Source organism: Myotis daubentonii, chromosome X, assembly GCF_963259705.1.
Source record: "Myotis daubentonii chromosome X, mMyoDau2.1, whole genome shotgun sequence".
NCBI lineage: Eukaryota > Metazoa > Chordata > Mammalia > Chiroptera > Vespertilionidae > Myotis > Myotis daubentonii.
The window spans coordinates 116,838,751-116,861,351 of record NC_081861.1 but is presented as its reverse complement, the minus strand read 5'-3'; the positions used below and the strand labels follow the sequence as shown (position 1 = coordinate 116,861,351).

At 40.7% G+C, this 22,601-nt stretch overlaps 2 protein-coding genes across 6 annotated transcripts in view; one reads left to right on the top strand and one right to left on the bottom strand.

Annotated features, from left to right (window-relative positions):
• Positions 1–22,601, bottom strand: part of DMD (dystrophin) — a 2,282,236-nt gene that overhangs the window by 843,415 nt on the left and 1,416,220 nt on the right. The gene's annotated exons all lie outside the window — the stretch shown is intronic.
• LOC132224168 (sperm acrosome membrane-associated protein 4-like) lies at positions 988–1,320 on the top strand. Its single transcript, XM_059679276.1, has one exon. It carries the CDS (start codon positions 1,033–1,035, stop codon positions 1,318–1,320), a length of 288 nt encoding a protein of 95 aa, XP_059535259.1. The 5' UTR covers positions 988–1,032.

The following is a 22,601-nucleotide window of genomic DNA, read 5'->3' as shown; positions in this document are numbered from 1 at the left end:
GATAAAACTAATATAGATGTTAAAGTTCAGAAGAGTGCTTATCTTTGGATAAGGGCAATAGCTTGGAAAGGGTTAATAACTAGGAAGGAGTGTGAGAGAAGCTCCTGGGCTAATATTCTAATTATTGATCTGCATATTAGAAGCATGGCTATGCTAACTTTTAAATAATCCATCAACTTCTTATGATTTGTGCACTTCAATATGCATCTCTTATCCTTCAATTTAAAAGATTACATGAAAACATTTTAAAACTTTAAATATATTCATTCCTTTCAACCAAAAAATTTTACATCTATAAATTTTCCTAGGGGAATATTAGAAATATACATAGAGACATATGACAAGAAATCTCAATCAATTCTGTCACTTATACCAGTGAAAAACTGAAACAAAATCCCTCAAGTAGAATAAATTGCATTCATATAATGGAGTTCTTGGCATCCATGAACATACCTATCATGAAAAATATTCTATTTGTTGAAAAATATTCATGACATATTAATAAGAAAGCACATACCAAACATAAATTGTCTTTGATTTTCTGTGTATATTTTACTATTCAGTATCTACACATAAATATACACATTTGAAAAAATAAATGGAAATACCTGCACCAAATTATTAGCCATGATTTTGGGGGTGGTTACCAATTAATCATTTTTAATTTAAATGTTAATATATTTTGGCCTTTTCCAAAGTTACCACACAGATTGTGACACCCCTCCCCCACCCATGACCTCACCCCCAGAGTGGCCAGTGGAACCCTGAGGGGTCTGTGAGGTCACCCCATTCCGCTTCACAAAGATTCTCTTGGGGCAGCAGCCACTGGCTGTCTCTGTCCCGGGGAAGCTTCAGAGACCCCGGGACTCGGGAGCCGTGGTCAGGAAGAAGCTCCTGAGAGGGACACGGAGCGCTGGGAACCGAGGACACTCCAAGTGCTGACCCCGGGAGGCCAGAACCAGGGACAAAAGTCTCGTGGGCGTGCGGAGTGTCATTCAGCAGTTCCGGGAGGCCCACCGCCACCAGGCCACCATGGTCCTCGGCTGCCTACTGCTCCTGGGGATGGCTCTGCACCTGGGCATAAGAGGCACCAAGGACTGCATCTTCTACCATCTGACCAAGTCCTTGACCTGCCCTGGCAACAACAAAGGCTGCGTGCTGTCCACTCTCTACGAGCACCCTGAAGAGCCCCTCACCTACCAGCTCATCTCCACCTGCCATTATGGTGAGCTGTGTAACAGGGCCCCGACCCCTGCAGACAGCCTGAAGGCTGGGGCCACCACAGGCTGGATGCTGCGTGTGCTGCTGCTGCTTCAGTGACTGTGGCCAGCTTGGAGGGCAAGGCCTGGGACAGGTCTAAGGACCCCGCAGCTCCTTATGCCTCCTGCCCCCTCCTCTTCCCCCTCCCCTTTATCCTCCCCCTTCCCCTTCCCCCCATTCAATGGCCAGAGGCCCTAGACAAAAAATAAAATAATAATAATGAAAAAGTTGTACAGTAGTTTTTCATGGGAATGATAATGTAACAGATTCTAGAAATAAGTAATAGTTCTTGGGTTTTTATAGCTATGAGGAGTGCTGAGTTCAGGCGACTATCCAGATAATCTAGGACCAGAGGCCAGATTTCTTTAAACTGTGAAAGGTGATTGCTTAAAAAAATAAACATAGTTTCACACTTATACCAGAAATTCTACCTTTAATAATTTGTTAATGCAATAATGATGTGTACAAATATTAAACTCCAAGAATGTTTGTTACAGCCTCATTTATAAAAGCAAAACATGCTAACCAAAATGGTATGGATGAGCAATTATGGAACATTCATTCAATGAAATACACTGTGGCTATTTAAAAGGTGATCTAGATGTATATTTAGCAATAGGAAAAAATGTATAATTTACCAAAAGTTTTAAAGTTGCAACTTTTGAGTTATGGGCCATCTTTTCTTAGTTGTGCTTTTAATTTTTCTGCAATGAATATTTACTACTTATAATATGAAAATGGCATGTATACTTCTCTGGAAACAGAATATTTGTGTAGTACTTATAATATGCCAAGCATTATTTTAAGTGTTTCTTTAATATATGAACATTTAATAACAACCCTATTATGTAGGTATCATTATTGCCCCCATATTACATATGAAAAGCTGACTCAGAGAGGCTAAGTGACTTGCCCAAATTCACACAACCAATCATGGTAACTGAGCTAGAATTTGAACCCAAGATGCCAACCTTAGAAGCTCATGCTCTTAACCATTGTACCATTTTGTCTCTCATCCCTTTTAGCTGTACCATTTTGAGAAAACATATGAGTACACAAGCAAGTCCACTTTCTTTCACAGCATTTCCATGAATAAACTCCTTTAGGTACTGATTGGACTTTACTATACTTTCTCCATAACTTTGAATGTATGTGGGATGATAAAGTCCTATTGTCGTTGCAACTACTAAATTCAACTTCCCAAATGATCACTTGTTTTATTTTCTTGCTTAAATCATATGACTGATTCCCAATTGTTTCCAAATTCTTTAGCCTGCCTTTAAAAAACAAGCTCTCAATAATCTGACTTTATCTATTATTCTCCACATCTTTTTTATAACAAACTTTCATTTTATTCAAAACAGTGACCTCATTGTTCCTGGTATGACCCTCAACTTTTCTTCCTTCTGTTCCCCTGTCATTGTCTACTTTGCCATTGAAAGGTCTTCATTTCCTTGAATAAAAGACTTCCTTTCTTAATTAACACATAAAAAAACCTTCGCTATCCTTCATGTTTTGGGTAATGATAGTGCCACATCCTGAAAGAAAATTGCCTGATCCCTCGGATGGAAATAATTATTCTTTCTAATAAACTCTGTAGCATTTATTATCTGTGCTACTCCAACAGACCTTGTCAAGTGTTATTTTTTTTTCTTCATTTTAACTATTTTCATTCAACTTGTATCTTCTTCCTGTGCCTCTCTCTAAAGGCTTGAAAGTGCATGTACATGTGTGCATGTACACACACACACACACACACACACACACACACACACACCACGCCATATACATTCAGCCACAATTGAATTTTACAACTTTGTATACCCTTACGACTTTTTCTTATGAACAGTCACACAAAGTAACCAATCATTTACTAATAGAACAGAGAAGAGAGAAAATAAAGTTGAGGATTAAAAGCAGAACTCTCTTCAGAGTACTTATGTTCTCACATATGTTGCATTTTTAGCTCTGGTTCTTGTTTTAGCGTATTTGTGAATGCCCAAGCTCAATAGAACAGTAAGAACAGTTCTTGTCTGAGAGCTGGACTGGTTAAATGTGATTAGAGGAACATAGTAGGATCTGGTTAGTCAAAAAAACTAACAAATCCAGCTGGTGTTGTTCAGTGGTAGAGAGTAGACCCATGAACCAAGAGGTCACCGTTTGATTCTGGTCAGGGCACATACCCAGGTTGTGGACTTGATCCCCAGTTGGGGCATGCAGGAGGCATCCAATTGATGATTCTCATCATTGATGTTTCTATCTTTCTCTCCCTCTCCTTCCTCTCTGAAATCAATAAAAATATATTTTTTAAAAAAGAAAACTAACAACACAGGTAGAAGACTCAATTCTTGACATTTTTTGGTGTTGTTATGTTGATGTCATGGATTCTGGAGCTAGAAGCAATTCTGGCTACGCCTTAATTAAAGCATTGGCAAGAATACTGCCCATGCAATTAATTCAGTTAACATTTACCCGGTAAGTATTTTTCTTCTGGCCACTGTCCTATATAGTATCTATAAGTCTATTGCCTTTTTAGTTGATTCAAGTTGCCTGTTGTGTGGCTAAGTATAACCTTCAATGCCAACATCCTTCCACCTTGAAAAATGATAAATAATGATAACTCTGAATGCATTTTAAACAAATACTTTCTTGCCATCAACCAAAGATTTTTTTAAAAAACCTCCCCAAATTTAGCAATGCTGATTAAATTATTTAAGTAGACCATTATCTTCCTTTGGATAAAATGTGTGTGGTATGAAATATTTGGAGACCTCATTTCACCTTGCATATTTTTCAATCTTAGTAAATTAAAACTACTAGAGAACCAGAACTTCAGAAAGATAGGCACAATACTCTTTTTTTAAATAACTGGTCTCATGGTAAAGTATCCCTCAGTAGGAGGTCATTTATTTTCTTTCCCTCTGGTAATTTAATAAAAGAATAATGACCATAAAACTGGAAAAAAAAACACATTATGATTACATGCCACCAGCTATTTAAAAATTATAAATCCATAACAATTTTCATATGACCAATTACAATTCATTTTTAGGACAGTCACCCTCCAATGGCATAACTAATTAGGATTATGCTTGAAAAGTAAGTGGATTTTCTCTTTACAGCATGTGATCATTACTTACAATGTTTAAAGATTTATATTTCCTACATTGCTTCCAGTTTTAAGTGAATACACTAGTGAAGTCTAAGTCTCCTGTATGAAATCACAGTGTATATTAGTTTCGTTGCACAGCCACTTCATTACCGCATCTGAATTTTGTTATTGTTGCTAAAGATCTGAAATGCATAATACATGGTGAGATAAATGAATATTTCTAGGGAGATTTCAAAGTCAGTAAAATTTGATGTACAATAAACAGGTTTGCAGTCCTTGGAGAACTCAGCCCTTATTACCACACTAAACCCATATTGGCTTTTAAATAAACTTTGGTGTTCAAGATTAGTATTCTTGTTCATTAATTCATTAGTTTGCAGTATAAGAAACTAACTCCATGGTAAAAATAATCATTAATATTACACAGAGTTAATTGAAAATGTTTTTGACTATTTACCTTGATTCAAACCTATCCTGAAGTTAGGTAACAAGCCCTATAAGGGCTCCTAGAGGGACAAATAAAATGAATTGGGGAAATTGATTTGCCCAAACTTCAATAGCTATCATTTATCTTCTATAATGGATTTTATTGGGATTTACACCCACCTAACTATCCACCTACCCACACACTCTTTACTACATGATGTGATTTTGATCACATACTGTTTAAACCCTGAGGACAATAAAACTCACAAAGACGTTAAAATGTAATTTTATATGATACATACACACTCCACAGACTGTGTTGTTAAAAATTAACCCCATGCTTTCCTCTTTTGCTCTCTTACAGCCCATAGACATTCTAAAACAAGGAAAAAGCTATTTTATTCTCACACTCTCCCATCAGGAGTCTTTGTTCCTATTTTCTATTAAAGGATCTTAGAAGCAGACTGACCACTACAGAGAAAGGTCCTTTGGATTCTTATGAAACACTGTTTTTTGGGGGTCATGTATGTTTGTTTTGTTCATTTGTTTTGTTTGATCAAAATTCGAGAAAACTAAGCCAGGATCTGTTTACCTAAGTTCACCTAAGCAACAGGAATCATAATCCTGTCTAATAAAAGAGAAACATGGTAATTAGCGTACGACCACTACACTTTCCATTGGCTAATCAGGGCAATATGCAAATTAACTGCCAGCCAAGATGGCAGCCGGCAGCCAGGCAGCTGGAAGCTAACATGAGGCTTGCTTGCTTCAGTGATGGAGGACTCCAACATTCCCCGCCTGCCTTGTCGGCCTCTGAGCTGCAACTCTAAGCTACTATGTTACAAACACAGAAGCTAAACAAAACCCCAGAATCCTGTTTAGTCGCCGGGCTTGAGCCAGCAGGATCGCAACATTGTTTCAAATACAGAAGGTAAACAAAGGCCAGAAACCTGCTTTCAGCAGCAGAGGCCTAAGACCTGGAACCAAGCCTCAGAGCTAAAGCTGGCCCAGAATAAAAAAGAAAAAAAGGGGCAGTTGGGAGCTTCAGTCACCCGCCAGCCTGAAAACAGCCTTCAGCCCCTCACCCAGACTGGCCAGGCACCCCAGTGGGGACCCCCACCCTGATCCGGGACACACTTCAGGGCAAACCAGCCGGCCCCCACACGTGCACCAGGCCTCTATCCTATATAGTAAAAGGGTAATATGCCTCCCAGCACTGGGATCAGCGGAACCGCGAGGCCTCCCGGCACAGGGATCAGTGTGACAGGGGGCAGCGCCCAAACCCCCTGATCGCCCTGCGGCTCTGTGTGTGACAGGGGGTGGGGCCACAACCTCCCTATTTGTCCTGCTATTTTCGTGACAGGGGAAGGCGCCCCAACTCCCTGATCAGCCCTGCTCTGTGCCTGATAGGGGGGAGCTCCCCAACCCACTGATTGCCCTGCAGCTTTGTGTGTGACAGGGTGCGGCGCCCCAACCCCTGATCGGCCCTGCTGTGTGTGTGACAGGGTGAGGCACCCCAACCCCCCCCCCACGAGCCCTGCTCTGTGTGTGACATGGTAGAGCCATAACCTCCCCATCAGCCCTGCCCTGAGTGTGACAGTGGCGGTGCCCCAACACCCTGATCCACCCTGCTCTGTGTGTGACGGGGCGGTGCCCCAACTCCCCTATCGGCCCTACTCTGTGCGTGACAGGGGGGAGTTCCCCAACCCCCGATCAACCCTGCTCTGTGCGTGACAGGGTAAGGAGCCCCAACCCCCCTGATGGGCCCTGCTCTGTGAGTGACAGGGGGTGGCGCCACAACCTCCCCATCGACCCTACCTTGAGTGTGACAGGGGACGGTGCCCCAACCCCCCAATCAGCCCTACCCTGAGCGTGACTGAGGGTGGCATCGCAACCTCCCGATCCACCCTGCTCTGTGCATGACAGGGGCAGTGCCCCAACTCCCCAATTGGCCATGCTCTGAGCCCAACCAGGGGCTGCACCTAGGGATTGGGCCTGCCCTCTGCCACCCGGGGAGCAGGCTTAAGCCAGCAGGTCATTATCTCCTGAGGGGTCCCAGACTGCGAGAGGGCACAGGCCGGGCTGAGGGACACCTCCCCCCCCCAGTGCACAAATTTTTGTGCACCGGGCCCCTAGTAAATTATAACAGCTTAATATTTTTGAAAGTAGTTCTTGAGATGTCAGTTGAAATGAGCTGTTTTAAATGTTTCTTAATTGACATTTTTAGAGAGAGAGGAAGGGAGTATGATAAAGAAGGAGAAACACTGAGGAGAGAGAAATATCACCGATTGACTGCTTCCTGCATGCCTCCTACAGGGGATTGAACCCATAACCCAAGCATGGGTCCTGGCTGGGTATCAAACCATGACCTCTTGGTTCCTGGGTTAGCACGCAACCACTGAGCAACACGGGCCAGGTGAAATTAGCTGTTTTAGTAGCAATTAAAAATATTTTAATCGATTTCAGAGAAGAAGGGAGAAGGAGAAAGAGATAGAAGCATGAATGATGACAGAGAACTGTTGATGGGCTGCCTCCTGCACCCCCACCCCACTGGGGATGGAGCCTGCAACCTGGGCATATACCCTGACTGGGAATTGAACTCAACCACTGAACCACACCATCCCTGCAGCAATTTTTGAAAACCAGACTCGTCTCCTTTGTTCATTTATATAAATCACTATTTTCCAGACTATGAACTTCAGAGAATAAAAGGTAAAATTACATGATCACATAGCCTCAATTTTTGAAGTTCAGTCAAAAACAATTTGACTATTTAAGTTATTGAAGTATTTAAATATGACTTTAACGTTACTTACCATTAAGTACAATTTAAAAATAAGTGCCTTCAGTTGCACTTGCCATTTCGAATGCTCAAAAGGCACAGTATTTTAGACAACACAGAGAACATGTCCATCTCTACAAAAGATTACCTTGGACAGCACTGCAAGTCATACTACAGTATTTGTTTCAGAATTCATTTATCTAAAACACTTAATGCCTGGCTGGTGTGGCCCAGTGGTTGAGCATTGAATTATGAATCAGGAGGTCATATTTCAGTTCCTGGTCAGGGTACATGCCTGGGTTTCCAGCTTGATCCCCAGTGGGGAGCATGCAGAAGGCAGGTGATAAATGATTACCTCTCACCTCTCATCATTGGCGTTTATATCTCTCTCCCTACCACTCTCTTCCTCTTTGAAATATATATATATATATATATATATATATATATATATATATATATATATATACTCATGAATTATTTTTAAAGCAGAGAAAAATACTTTAGAAAGTAATTTCCAGGAATGTTCAAATACATATACAAATTTGAAAGTTTTATTGACAGGACAATGAATTGCTGCTCTTAAGCTCAACATTTTCTGGCTAGAAAGTATGTTGTTTTCCAAAACTAATTCCCTAAAAGAAAGAAAATCATTTTTTCCACTTTGGGTACTTATTTGAAGAAACCCAAAACACTAATTGAAAAGGCATATATACTCATATGTTCAGTGCAGCATTTTTTACAATAGCCAAGGTATGGAAATGACCTAAGTGTTCACAAATAGATAAGTGGATAAAGAAGTGATGCATATATACAATGGGATATGATTCAGCCATAAAAAAGGATGCAATCTCGCCATCTTCAACAACATGGATAGATCTAGAGGCTATTGTGCTGAGTGTAATAAGTCAAAGAAAGACATATACCTTATGATTTTACTTATATGTGGAATCTAGAAAACAAAATAAACAGAACAGAAAAAAATCAAAATGCTTGTTGGAATCCTATTTCTTTGCTCTCATCTGAATAAATTCATCAAGATTTTAATATTTTGAAGCAAATGAAAGAATCTGCAAAATTCACATTTGTAATTTTTGTGTAACAGTCTATACCAGTGATGGCGAACCTTTTGAGCTCAGCGTGTCAGCATTTTGAAAAACCCTAACTTAACTCTGGTGCCATGTCACATATAGAAACTTTTTGATATTTGTAACCATAGTAAAACAGAGGCTTATATTTTTGATATTTATTTTATATATTTAAATGCCATTTAACAAAGAAAAATCAACCAAAAAATGAGTTCGCGTGTCACCTCTGACGCGTGTCATAGGTTCGCCATCACTGGTCTATACTGTCGCAAATTGATGCATTATTGTAATTTATACTATGAAATAAATGCATATTGTATTACCCAATTAGTGAAACATGCCTAACAATAAAAGAAATCAATGTCCCTGGGAATTTCAATTTCACTGAAAAAGAAAGTAATAATAATAATACGATATAGAATACCAACTCCTGGAAAAGGTGATGTGTAGGGAGGGTGTTTATTGGTTTTGAACACAACAATTGGAGGACATACCACTAGCAAATGTTAAGTGGAAACTTTACTAGATGTACTGACAATATGAGGAAAGGGCATAAAACTCAAAGATGGGTGGGTCTCTTCATGTTAGCCAGAAATGAGCACAGAAAGAAATTTGAAGAAGATAATAATATTTGTTTTCTTTTGAAAAAATAAAAAATCCAGGTGGAAGTCACCATCAATCTATTTAGTTTTCTGCCAGGAATGCTGCCATAAGCCCATTTCAAGAAGAGTCTAGGGCAGAGGAAAGCAAACTACAGCTCATGGTTCAAATCCAGCCACGCCCTGTTTTTGTATAATCTGATAGCTAGGAATTTTATTTTATACTAGAGGCCTGGTGCACAACAATTTGTGCACCCGGGGGTGTCCCTCAGCCCGGCCTGTGCCCTCTCGAAGTCTGGGACCCCCTTGGGGGATGACCACCTGCTGGCTTAGGCCCTGTCTCTGGGGGATTGGGCCTAAGCTGGCAGTCAGACATCCCTCTGGCAGCCCGGGAGCCCTCGGGTGATGTCCACTTGACAGCAGGGAGCAGGCCTAAGCTGCAGTCGGACATCCTTAGCGCTGCTGAGGAGGCGGGAGAGGCTCCCACCACTACCGCTGTACTGGCAGCCATCAGCCTAGCTTGTGACTGAGCAGAGCTCCCCCTGTGGGAGTGCACCGACCACCAGGGGGCAGCTCCTGCATTGAACATCTGCCCCCTGGTGGTTAGTGTGTGTCATAGTGACCATTGATTCCCAGTCGTTCTGCTGTTAGGGTCAATTTTCATATTACCCTATTATTATATAGGATAGAGGCCTGGTGCTTGGGTGGGGGCTGGCTGGTTTGCCCTGAAGGGTCTCCCGGATCAGGGTGGGGGTCCCGCTGGGGTGCCTGGCCAGCCTGGGTGAGGGGCTGATGGCTATTTGCAGGCTGGCCACAGCCCCATCAGGTTAGGGGTCCCCCCTGGGGTGCCTAGTGAGCCTGGGTGAGGGGCTGATGGCCATTTGCAGGCTGGCCACAGCCCCATCAGGATAGGGGTCCCCCCTGGGGTACCTGGCCAGTCTGGGTGAGGGGCTTATGGTGGTTTTCAGGCTGTCCACAACCCCCAGCTACTCAAGCTCCCAGTGGAGACTGGCTGGAAGCGGGTATCTGGGATTTATTTATCTTCTATAATTGAAACTTTGTTGCCTTGAGCGGAGATCAGGGCTGGCAGGGCAGGCGGGAAGCTTGGCTTCCTCCATCGCTGGGCAACCAAGCCTCCTGCTTGCTCCAGCTCCATGGCTGCTGGCCGCCATCTTGGTTGGGTTAATTTGCATATAGTCTTTCTGATTGGCTGGTGGGCATGGCTTGGGGCATAGCGGAGGTGTGGTCAACTTGCATGTTTCTCTTTTATTAGATTAGATATTAAGTAATTGACAAAAAAATCCAAAAGACATTTAATAATAAAATTTATGTGAAATTTATTCACAGCATAACAAATTCATATGCATGCTGTGAATAAAGTGTTACTGGAGCATAGTCATGCCCATTAATTTACATGTTTCCTACGACCCTTTTTGCACTATAAAGGCAGCATTGAGTAGTTTCTGCTGAGACCTTCTGACCTGCAAAGCCTATAATATTGACTATCTACACCTTTACAGAGTTTGCTGACTCCTGCTCTAGATAACCAAGGAGTTGTGGTTCAACCTCCAGTCCTTCTAAATCTTTTCCCTGTCTGGGTCCCAGAGCTGCTTTAAAGAGTTGATTGGTGAGGTGGTGTCTGGGGTTCAATGTATGAGAAAAAAAAACCTTTAATTGTAGTATCCATTAATTCATGTCTTCAAACTCCTCAGGTAACTTGGACTATCCACAAGACAGCCACCTCCATTGGAAAAATTTTAAAAATCCACAATCTTCCTGTCCTGTTTATTGTTGAGGAATTTTGTGGCCAGTATGTGCAGATGTCTGGTTTGGTTGGCCACCCACCTGGGATCAGCTGGCTGAAGCCTGTAATGGCAGTCAGTGAAAATTTGGAACCTGAATATTACAAGTGGTAAATGTTGAGCAAGATCAAATCATCTGCATTATTTAATTTTAAAATCCTTTCATTTGCTTTCTCAGAAGTTGTACAATTCATAAAAAAGCAAAAGAAAATAGAACAAAGAACTTAAAAATGGAAATGGTGTACCCACATAAAAGCCAGAAAAATAAAAATTAAAAATACTGTTACTGTATGTTGTAAATTACTCTTAGCCTTGATGAGCACTGAACTTCAGTGATCAGCATGCTTGCCAATAGCTACATGTGGCTCTTAAGCACCTAAAATGCATCTATTTGAAATTGATAGGTAGTAAGTGTAAAATACAGTGGATTTAAAAGACTTAGTACAACAAAAGATTGCAAAATATCTTAATAATCTCATACTCATCAAAATATCAAAGCTATATCATTATTTTATTTTATTTTTAATACTAGAGGCCTGGTGCACAAAAATTTGTGCACTCGGGGGGAAGGGGGGCCCCTCAGCCCAGCCTGTGCCCTCTCACAGTCTGGGACCCCTCGGGAGATAACGCCCTGCTGGCTTAGGCCTGCTCCCGGGTGGCAGAGGGCAAGCCCAATCCCTAGGTGCAGCCCTTGGTCAGGCTCAGAGCAGGGCCGATTGGGGAGTTGGGGCGCCTTCCCCTGTCATGCACAGAGCAGGGCAGATCGGGAGGTTGCGATGCCACCCCCAGTCATGCTCAGGGTAGGGCCGATTGGGGGGTTGGGGCACCGTTCCCTGTCACACTCAAGGCAGGGTCGATGGGGAGGTTGCGGCGCCACCCCCTGTCACGCACAGAGCAGGGCCAATCTGGGGGTTGGGGCGCTGCCCCCTGTCACACACAGAGCAGGGCCCATCAGGGGGGTTGGGGCTCCTTACCCTGTCACGCATGGAGCAGGGTTGATCATGGGGTTGGGGAGCTCCCCCCTGTCATGCACAGAGCAGGGCCCATCAGGGGGTTGGGGAGCTCCCCCCTGTCACGCACAGAGCAGGGCCCATCAGAGGGTTGAGGAGCTCCCCCCTGTCACTCAGAGAGTAGGGCAGATAGGGGAGTTGGGGCACCGCCCCCTGTCACACACAGAGCAGGGGAGATCAGGGGGTTGGGGCGCCGCCCTCTATCACCCACAGAGCAGGGACGATCAGGGGGTTGGGACGCCACCACTGTCACACTCAGAGCAGGGCCGATGGGGAGGTTATGGCTCTACCCTGTCATACACGGAGCCGCAGTTCAATCAGAGGTTGGGGAGTCCCCTTGTATCAGGCACAGAGCAGGGCTGATCAGAAGGTTGGGGCACCTTCCCCTGTCAGGAACAGAGCAGGGCGGATAGGGAGGTTGTGGCCCCACCCCCTGTCACACACAGAGCCGCAGGGCGATCAGGGGGTTTGGGCGCTGCCCCCTGTCATGCTGATCCCTGTGCCGGGAGGCCTCTTGGCTCCCCTGATCCCGGTGCTGGGAGGCATATTACCCTTTTACTATATAGGATAGAGGCCTGGTGCATGAGTGGGGCTGGCTGGTTTGCCCTGAAGGGTGTCCTGGATCAGGGTGGGCGTCCCCACTGGGGTGCCTGGCCAGCATGGGTGAGGGGATGATGGCTGTTTGCAGCTGGTCACACACCCTTCAGGGTTGGGGTCCCCACTGGGGTGCCTGGCCAGTCTGGGTGAGGGGCTGAGGGCTGTTTTCAGGCTGGCGGGTGACAGAAGCTCCCAACTGCTCCTTTTTTTCTTTTTTATTCTGGGCCATCTTTAGCTCTGAGGCTCCAGCTCTTAGGCCTTCGCTGCTGAAAGTAGATATCTGGTTTGTTTTGGTTCGAAACAATGTATAACTCCAGCTCTGACTCCAGCTCTGAGATCCCAGCTCGCTGAAAGCTGGTTTCTGGGTTTTTTTTTTTTCTTTTAGCTTCTATGTTTGTTACAATGTTCAAACTACAGGCTCAGAGGCCTGCAAGGCAGGTTGGGAACGTTGGCTTCCTCCGTCACTGAAGCAAGCAAGCCTCATGTTAGTTTCAAGCTGCATGGCTGCCCGCCGCCATCTTGGCTGCCAGTTAATTTGCATATCTCACTGATTAGCCAATGGGAAGGGTAGCGGTCGTACGCCAATTACCATGTTTCTCTTTTATTTGTGTAGATATTTCTTTATTGATTTCAGAAAGGAAAGAAGAGGGGGAGAGAGAGATAGAAACATCAATGATGGGAAAGAATCATTGATAGGCTACCTCCTGCATGGCCTCTACTGGGGATTGAGCCTGCAACCAAGGTATGTGCCCTTGGCTGGAACTGAACCTGGGACCCTTCAGTCCACAGGCCGACGCTCTATCCACTGAGGCAAACAGGCCAGGGCAAAGCGATATCATTTTAGATACATTGAAAAAATGAAATATATTATTAAAAGTAAGTTCACCTATTTATTTTTATTATTTAATGTGGTAATAGAACATTCAAAATAATATATGTGACTTACATTATATTCCTATTGAACAGCACTGGTATATAACAATGCTATGCATCTAGAAATGACAGAAAAGTATAAAAAAGAAAATCCATATATGTAAAAAAGGCATGTGACTTTTAGTACATCTACTAATTTCCTTCTTTGAATAAAAAGTAAAAGGTAAAGTTTTAATAAATAAAAAATCAATATCTTCTTCCCTCCACTAAATAAATGCCAAAGAAATATTTTAAGCAAGTGCTCTGAAGGAACGTCAGATTACTAGCTTGTCTCAGATGTATCCAGCTGTTCCCAAAATGTTTCCTATACTCATTGGGGTGAAGCAACCTCATGTGTTAATTCCATCTTCTTATTCTCTGGCTTCCATGTTTAATTGCACTCTCATGCTAAGGCCTCTGTGATGGTCTCCCAAACACGCTGGGTACCCAGACTGCATACCATGCAACTATATTCTTTCCTGAACCAAGGAATAGCTACTGATGGGTAATATTACTGTTACATAAGAGTCAGGAAAAAAGAGGGAGATACAGACGTGGGGTCCATTCCTAGGTCTCAGATGAGGAAGCCTTGTGGTTGCGTCCTCTGCAGTAGAGCTGAGCAGCATAACCCAGGGACAGAGAGAGAGGCTTCTGGCAGGGAAAAGGAAATCAAAGCAAGGGGATTTGAATCAATACTGCATAGAGAGGGGCGTGTTGATAATAGAGGACTGGAACCAAGGGACCTTGGTTCTAACATCACCTTTGCCTCTGTACCACCTGGGATTGTCCAATGAATATCATTGGAATTCCATTTTCTCAACTGAAAAATTCAGAGATTGGATTTGACTAGCTCTGAGGTGCCTTCTCTAGCTTGAATGGTCTGTGACTAAATTTCATCTCTGGCAGAGAACAGAGACAAGTGTGTCACTGAGTCTAAAGGAGACACAGACTGTGTCGGCCTGACACCTGGATGTATGGTAACAAAAAAGATGTTTCTGAGGGTTTATTAGGAGCCTGTGACATGGGCCTAAAATGTGGAAAATCCTATGACAATGGGCTACCTTGTCACCCTAAACAGATGTAAGCTTAATTTTCCTCACAGTAAGATAGTGAACAATATAATAGAGCATAACCAAGCCATTTTGGATCCATGCTAAATACAGTCAAGTGCTATGGTGTTTTAGTAATTTATTTACAGGATTTAAACATCTTTCCTCCAAAGACAGGATGCCTGCCAGATAACCTGTGTCATGGACCTAGTGTGATGACTGATACCAAATGGCTAATCATTTTGTCCAGACCAAGGGCTTTGCTGGTACAAGGGGTGAATCTCCTGACTATGGTTGCAGCTACATGCCTGATGATATGGCAAACTTTTAGGCTCTGGTTTTCAAGAGAGAGCTGAGACACAGTCACTCTCAGGCCTTGGAAGCCACCACTTTCAGTTTCAGGTTAGGGAAATCCACAGTACAAGTCCTGAGACACAGAAGAGGACAAAAGTTGGGGGGCATCAGGACAGTGTTTGTGAATTTAAAGAGAAAGAAACACTCCTTTGAAAGACATTCACAGAACTTGCTCCTAATTTATTCCTGATTCATTCTCTAGAGCAGTGGTTCTCAACTTCCTAATGCCGCAACCCTTCAATACAGTTCCTCATGTTTTGGTGACCCCCAATTTCATTGCTACAAATTGAACATAATTAAAGCATAGTGATTAATCACAACAACAATATGTAATTATATATGTGTTTTCCGATGGTCTTATGTGACCCCTGTGAAAGGGTCATTTGACCCCCAAAGGGGTTGCGACCCACAGGTTGAGAACCGCTGCTCTTGAAGCTGCCTCAAAAGTAGATATTCTTTTTTAAAATATATATTTTTTAACTGATTTTAGAGAGGAAGGGAGAGGGAGAGAGAGAAATATCAGTGATGAGAGAGAATCATTGATCAGCTGGCTGCCTCCTGCACACCCCACACTGGGGATTGAGCCCACAACCCAGGCATGTGCCCTGACCAGGAATTGAACTGTGACCTTCTGGTTCATAGGTTGATGCTCAACCACTGAGCCATGCCAGCCGGGCAAGTAGATACCCTTCTGAGACACACAAACACAGCTTGCCCTTTAGAGCACCTCTGTTGGACTAACATTTTTATATTTTCATTGTGATAAGACTCCAAACCAATAGATACTGTAATTTTTTTCTAATGTCTGTAGAAACTGAAGCTGGAATCAGAACTATGAACTTGAAGTCATTTTTTAAAATCATTACTTCTATATAAGTTATTCAGGATACCAGATTGCATTAATCTATCTATTTTTCATAGGTCAAGCAAAAATTAAATAAAACAAGTTCTGAAATTGTTTTCAATTATTTAAATAAACTGTTGGATTGATCAACAGTTAAAATTATGTAGAGCCTTTGATATACCAGAGGAGTGTGCTAGGTAAAGCATTCCTTCCTTCAATGAGCACTTATTCAGGAAGAAAAGAAAGACATTTAACCACATAATTAAATTACCAAGTAATGAGTACTTTAATGAAGACCAACATAAAGCACTCTGAAGGCATAAGATAGAGACAAGTGGCAGTGAGGAAAGGGCGATTTCACAGAGGAGCCTTTGAGTTGTGCATTAATGGTTAAATTGGCAAAGGCCATAATGGGTAACTCATGGAAAGGAGAGATATTGACCCAAGCTTGACAATGTGTGGGGAATAGGAGTTACTTATGCCTTGGGTACTTATGACTTGGGTTGGCAGATTAAAAAAACAAAAACAGAATGCCCATTTAAATTTGAATTTCAAATAAACAATGAATACTTAAAAATATATATTTTTACTAATTTTAGAGAGGAAGGGAGAGGGAGAGAGGTAGAAACATCAGAGATGAGAGAGAATCATTGATTGGCTGCCTCCTGCGCACTCCACACTGGGGATCAAGCTCAAAACCCAAGCATGTGCTCTGACCGGGAATCAAACTGTGACCTCCTGGTTCATAGGTTTATGCTCAACCACTGAGCAACTCTGGCCAGGCAATAATGCATACTTTTTAGTGATTTTTTTGGCAGTAATTGGGACATACTTGTACTAAAAAATCTGGGCTTTTTACATTTTGATTTGCTAATTCTTGCAACCCTAGCTATGATGGGAATGTGGTATAAAATGGTGTCAGAGGGCTAGGTTTAGAGCAGCCGTGGGCAAACTATGGCCCGCGGGCTGGATTTGGCTGGTTTGAAATGAATAAAACTAAAAACAAACAAACAAACAAACAAAAAAACCGTACCCTTTTATGTAATGATGTTTACTTTGAATTTATATTAGTTCACACAAACACTCCATCCATGCTTTTGTTCCGGCCCTCTGGTCCAGTTTAAGAACCCATTGTGGCCCTCGAGTCAAAAAGTTTGCCCACCCCTGGTTTATAGAGTTTTGTGTACTATCATACAAAGTATTAAACTTATTCTATAGGGATAAATACTTTATTAAATAAAGTTTCAACAATGTAGACTTCAGAAGGATTAAAGTAAAAGATCTGAAGTCATTAAGAAGCCACTCCCCAGTAACAGCCTAGACACAAATATCTCACCAATAACAGACTGGAAGCCGGCATCACTTCTAACATAGCTGGGGTGTAATGGATATTTCCTTTGAACATTGCCAATATCTCCCTCTTTACTCTCCCTCAGGGGATTCTCTGAAGCTGAGAGTACTCTTTCTGGGATTTCCCCCTTTCCTGTTTTACTAACTCTAATCTCTTACTCCTATTACTGAAGATCAATGTCACTGCTTTCAATTTCTTATCTTAGGTTCTGTTCTTGAGTTCACTGAAATGAAGACATGATTCTTTCAATTTCTTCCAAAAAGAAAAGATAAATAGTTCTTGATTTATTGCGAGCTACGTGCTTTCCTTAATGACATCACCAATGAATAGTCATGAATGAGAAAGAAACTTTTCTAAACTACCAACAATAAAAGCCAAATTTTAATTAACCATGCTAGGTAAGAGGAAGTACCAAATTATTTTTTGATCCTCTCACATGAAGAGGTGCTAAAAGAGGATGCAGCCAGGGAGACAGGAATGTATGAGGTAAGTGTCAGCTTCTTAAAAAATGTGATCATTTATTTTCTTTTTGTAAAAAATAATACTCCTATTCATACCTAATTTTGTATTTGCACTATTGTAGTCTTTGACTTAAAGATAACTGCCAAAGTAGAATACACTTCAAGCTCTACAAAACCTAGATCTATTTCTGTTTATTTATTTTTAAAAAATGTATTTATTGATTGATTTTAGAGAGAGAAAGGGAGGAACATCAATTTGCTGTTCTACTTATTTATGCATTCATTGGTTGATTCTTATATGTGCCTTGACAGGGAATCGAAACTGCAACCTTTGCATATTGGGACGATGCTCTAACCAACTGACCTACCTGGCCAGGTCTACTTTAATTTATAATTTCATACTTTTTGAGTATAGAAAACAATTTTATTTAGTTTCTTAAAATAAACAATTCGGTTTAGGCAATGCTAAAATGTGTTGTTGTTTTTTCTTTTATTTTGCAGTATATTATTTCTTACGGATGCATAAACAAAAACAAATTGACAAAACAAAACATGAGGTTATCTAACTATGACTCAAAGTTAATTTTCTACATTAAAAACATCAGTTTAGCTTTGTGCTCTAAATTGTTTTTACCTTTATTGAGTATAATTGACACATGAAATTATAAGATATGTAAAGTGTATAATGTGATAATTCAATATATGTATACATTGTGGAAAAGATTCCTTGCAATGAGTTAATTAACACCTTCATCTCCTCATATATTTACATTTTTTTGTGTGTGAGAATATTTAAGTTCTATTTTCATAGCAAATTTCCATGACACAGTGTTATCAACTACTATATATCAACAATGCACTGACTTCGATAAAACAACATTCTAAAGATCAATTCTTAAGGAATTATGGTTTAAATTAGGGCTTTATCTTTGATCTGCTGCCATTAAATTGAGGTGATCTCACAATTACTCATCTTGCAACAGGTTGTAGCACGTAAAGTAACAATTTAGAGGCTGACACAGAACAACCGAAAATAAGTTTAATTTTCATGCATCATTTCTTCAGGAAAACACATCACGAAGGGAAATAGCTTTGAATAAGTTCAGTGAAGGTTGCCATTTAGTTAATTAACTTAACCATTTTCATTAGCAGACTCAATATTGACTTTAGAATAATGTCTGCTTAATTTCTTTCAAGCAATGAATATGTATGAAACATTGTCAAAGGTAAAGTAAAAAATGAAGACAACGTTAGGTAAAAAATTAAGTTACTGAAATATGTCAAAATTATATGGAGTACCTTCATGAACTTATATTCAGTTGCATTATGTTCTCCTCCAAACTTTTAAGATATGACCTTGGCATAGAGACATTATTTCAGCTGCTTAGCATAGGATTTGTAATAATCTCAATTTTATAAGAAAGTGCATTTCTAAATTGGTTGGAGAAGACTAAAACAAGGCATAAATCCAATGCACTGAATATAATTTTCTGCTTCAATTGACAATCTAGTCTTTTGAAAAACAGGCTTACTTTTTAACCTTTTATGGCCATATTCATTTTATGTGCCTTCATATTACAATAAATAAAATCAGCAGGCTCCTATTGATTTTTGGAGGGAGAAATCTCATCTGTAAGATTGAAAGAAAGTGAAGTCCATCAAAACCAATTGATGAACAAATATGTGATGAAAATTGAAGAAAATAACTTCAAAATACAGGGTAAATATAAATACATTTCTAAAGCATGATAGTGATTTTCAAATCTGGATTTTGTGTCCCTAGGACTTAAGAAAGCAGCAGGGCCAACAAAATCCTTACAATTAATTATAAGTATGACAATAAACATTATATAGAGCAGTGGTAGGCAAACTGCGGCTCGCGAGCCACATGCGGCTCTTTGGCCCCTTGAATGTGGCTCTTCCACAAAATACCACATGCGGGCGCACATGAACAGTGCGATTGAAATTTCGTGGCCCATATGGAGAAGTTGGTATTTTGTGGAAGAGCCACACTCAAGGGGCCAAAGAGCCGCATGTGGCTTGTGAGCCGCATGTGGCTTGTGGGCCGCAGTTTGCTGACCACTGGTATAATGTTTTTTTTCTTAACCATAAAATTCCAATCAAGAGCCTATAACAGAACTCATTGTGTAGGGGTTTTTGTTTTGTTTTAATACGCATATCTAAGCTCCACACAAAAGAATCTAATTCAGTAAATCTATAATGGACCTGATATAAAAATATAATTTTTATATTTATGATTTATAAACAGATGCCTAGATCCCAGTAACATAAACATCCCTGCTACAGTCTCCACAGACTGCAATGTCTATTAGTAGTAGGCAAATAAGAATATATATAAGGCTATTTCTGTTAACATTTTGTTCCCAGTCTAAATCTGTTTTCACCTCAAATTTACTAACTGTAAAACTGGTCAAGTGTAGTGTAAAGTGTAATAAAACAAATGACATGGGAGGTGAAAGGCCCTGGTTTAATGATCTGCTTTACCACTTAGGAGCTATGGGATCTCAGTTGGGTTGAGTAACCTCCCTAAACCCATTTCCTCTTTTATAGAACAGAGCCCATAATTCTTGAAGTACCTGCACTTCACAGCTCCCTTTCATCTTTCTTCCTGATCACCCAGATTTAATTCATTCTAAAGTCTGTTTATCTTGCATCATAATGTCTCTTAAACATCCAGCCTGACCTTTCACATTCCCTGAGCAGGAGACTATCATCTGGGTTGTTGGAAAAAAATCTCAAACTCATTTGTAGACCTTTAGTCTCCATCTGCTATAATTCAACCTCTGTATTGCCACCAGAGTGAGTTTTATTTTAGAAATTTTTTAAAACAAGGATCCACCCCTAGATTTATTTACCAGGGTTTCTTGATGTTCAAACTACCTGCTCCTCCAGAGATTCTGTTGTACTCTACCAGGGAGACATACCACCTACCCAGGAGAGCCAAGGCCTTCCATCATGAACAATTTATTGGGGGAAATAATATAGCAGATCACTTAGCTCTCTGATGTGGGCTGAGGCTCTAAGTCTAAGCAGTTGAGTCTATTGTCATTAATGGGGCACAGTAGTGCTAAACAATCATTAATGATCACCCTGTCTCTTACTCAGAAGAGAGAGTCAAGGTTCCTTAGCTTGGCAGATAAATATTTTCAAACTTCTGCCTAAACATGCCTTTCTGATTTCTAACACAATCGCCTGACTGTATTCAGGCACAATCCTGCTATAATATTTTGTTTATAGTATTTCCATCCTTAATATTCTTTCCTCTTCTCCTGAGTTCTTCACATTCTACTTCAGACTTGAACAATGTCTGCATGAGGGATTCCCTTAACACTGTGGTTCAAGGCCATTTTACTTCCTTTGTAATATATTTGAGAATGTATTTGTCTGTACTTGGACATCTCCCATGTTATTGCCTTCTGTTCTGCTATATCAACTCTGCACCTGATTATCTTTCCAGCTAGACTATAAGGTTATGGGGGGCATATAGAGGACTAAAAGGTTACTCTGTCTTCTACCTCACTGTAATTAATATTCATTTTAAGTATCCATTTAGCCTGGTATTATGCACATAATAAGTATTCAATTATTTATCGAATGAATAAACCCAGTGTTTTAGTTTTTGAATGAATGCATTCTGAAAACTAATAATTCCATCAATCAACAATCAATCAACCAACTTCAAACTAATTTCTCTTTCTTAGAGATGACTAGCAGCCTTGCCTTGATATCAAATTGGTGATTATTAAGACTGGTAACACAATAAAATACTCACCCCTTAACTCCTGCTATCCAAGGTTAATTCTTTAAACCTTTGATATACGAAGTTCAGTGAAAAAGTAAACACTGTCACTTAGCAACATGCTGATCTTAACAGCCCAGTGGGAAACATTGTGAAAATATATATTGGTTTATAAACTTTGAAGTTTTGGAAAATTCTGGAGACAGTAGTGCAGCTGATGACACTGCTGATTAAACCAGTAAGCTGAGGACAGGCTTAGCAATATAATTTGCTGATTAGGTGATGGAAATTAGTTAGCATTCAGATTTTGCTACTGTTTTATGTATTGCTAAAAATGTAACTGATTTTGATGCCAAAATTAATAATGATTTGTTGGGTATCTGCTAGGTATCAATCATTCCACTGTAAGTCTCAAGGAAATCCAAGAATTATATCTCTTATACTTCTAGTTCTGCATACACATTGTTTTTGTTTTTAATACTAGGTGTGTTAAATAGAATCAGGAAGTGAATTTTCCTCTTCAGGGTTTTTGTTTGCTTGTTGATTAGTTGGTTGGTTACATTAGGCAGAGATTTTAAATAAAAACCCATTCCCAACAAAACAGAATAACTCAATTCTAAGTAACTAGGGGATAATGTATTCAGTGATGGCGAACCTTTTGAGCTCAGCGTGTCAGCATTTTGAAAAACTCTTACTTAACTCTGGTGCTGTGTCACATATAGAAATTTTTTTGATATTTGAAACCATAGTAAAACAAAGATTTATATTTCTGATATTTATGTTATATATTTAAATGCCATTTAACAAAGAAAAATCAACCAAAAAAATGAGTTCGCGTGTCACCTTTGACATGCATGTCATAGGTTCAGCATCACTGATATATTTGGTAAGGTTAATCTAGTTTCCTCTTTATAGGGACAAACGCTCAGGTTACTACTTCTCTCACCACTGCTTAGCCTTATGCCATTGTTTATCTGGAACAGTGGTTCTCAACCTTGGCTGCACATTAGAATCACCTAGGAATCTTTTTAAAATCCTGATTTCTGGGCCTCATCCTCAGGAAATTCTGTTTCTTTGTTATGGGGTGAGGCTACGACATTAGTAACAAAGAAACAGAATTTCTGGAGGATGAGGCCCAGAAATCAGGATTTTAAAGATTCCCAGATGATTCTAATGTGCAGCCAAGATTGAGAACCA

Coding starts and splice junctions, on each gene's coding strand:
- LOC132224168 (XM_059679276.1), top strand. CDS start 1,033: ATGGTCCTCGGCTGCCTACTGCTCCTGGGGATGGCTCTGCACCTGGGC.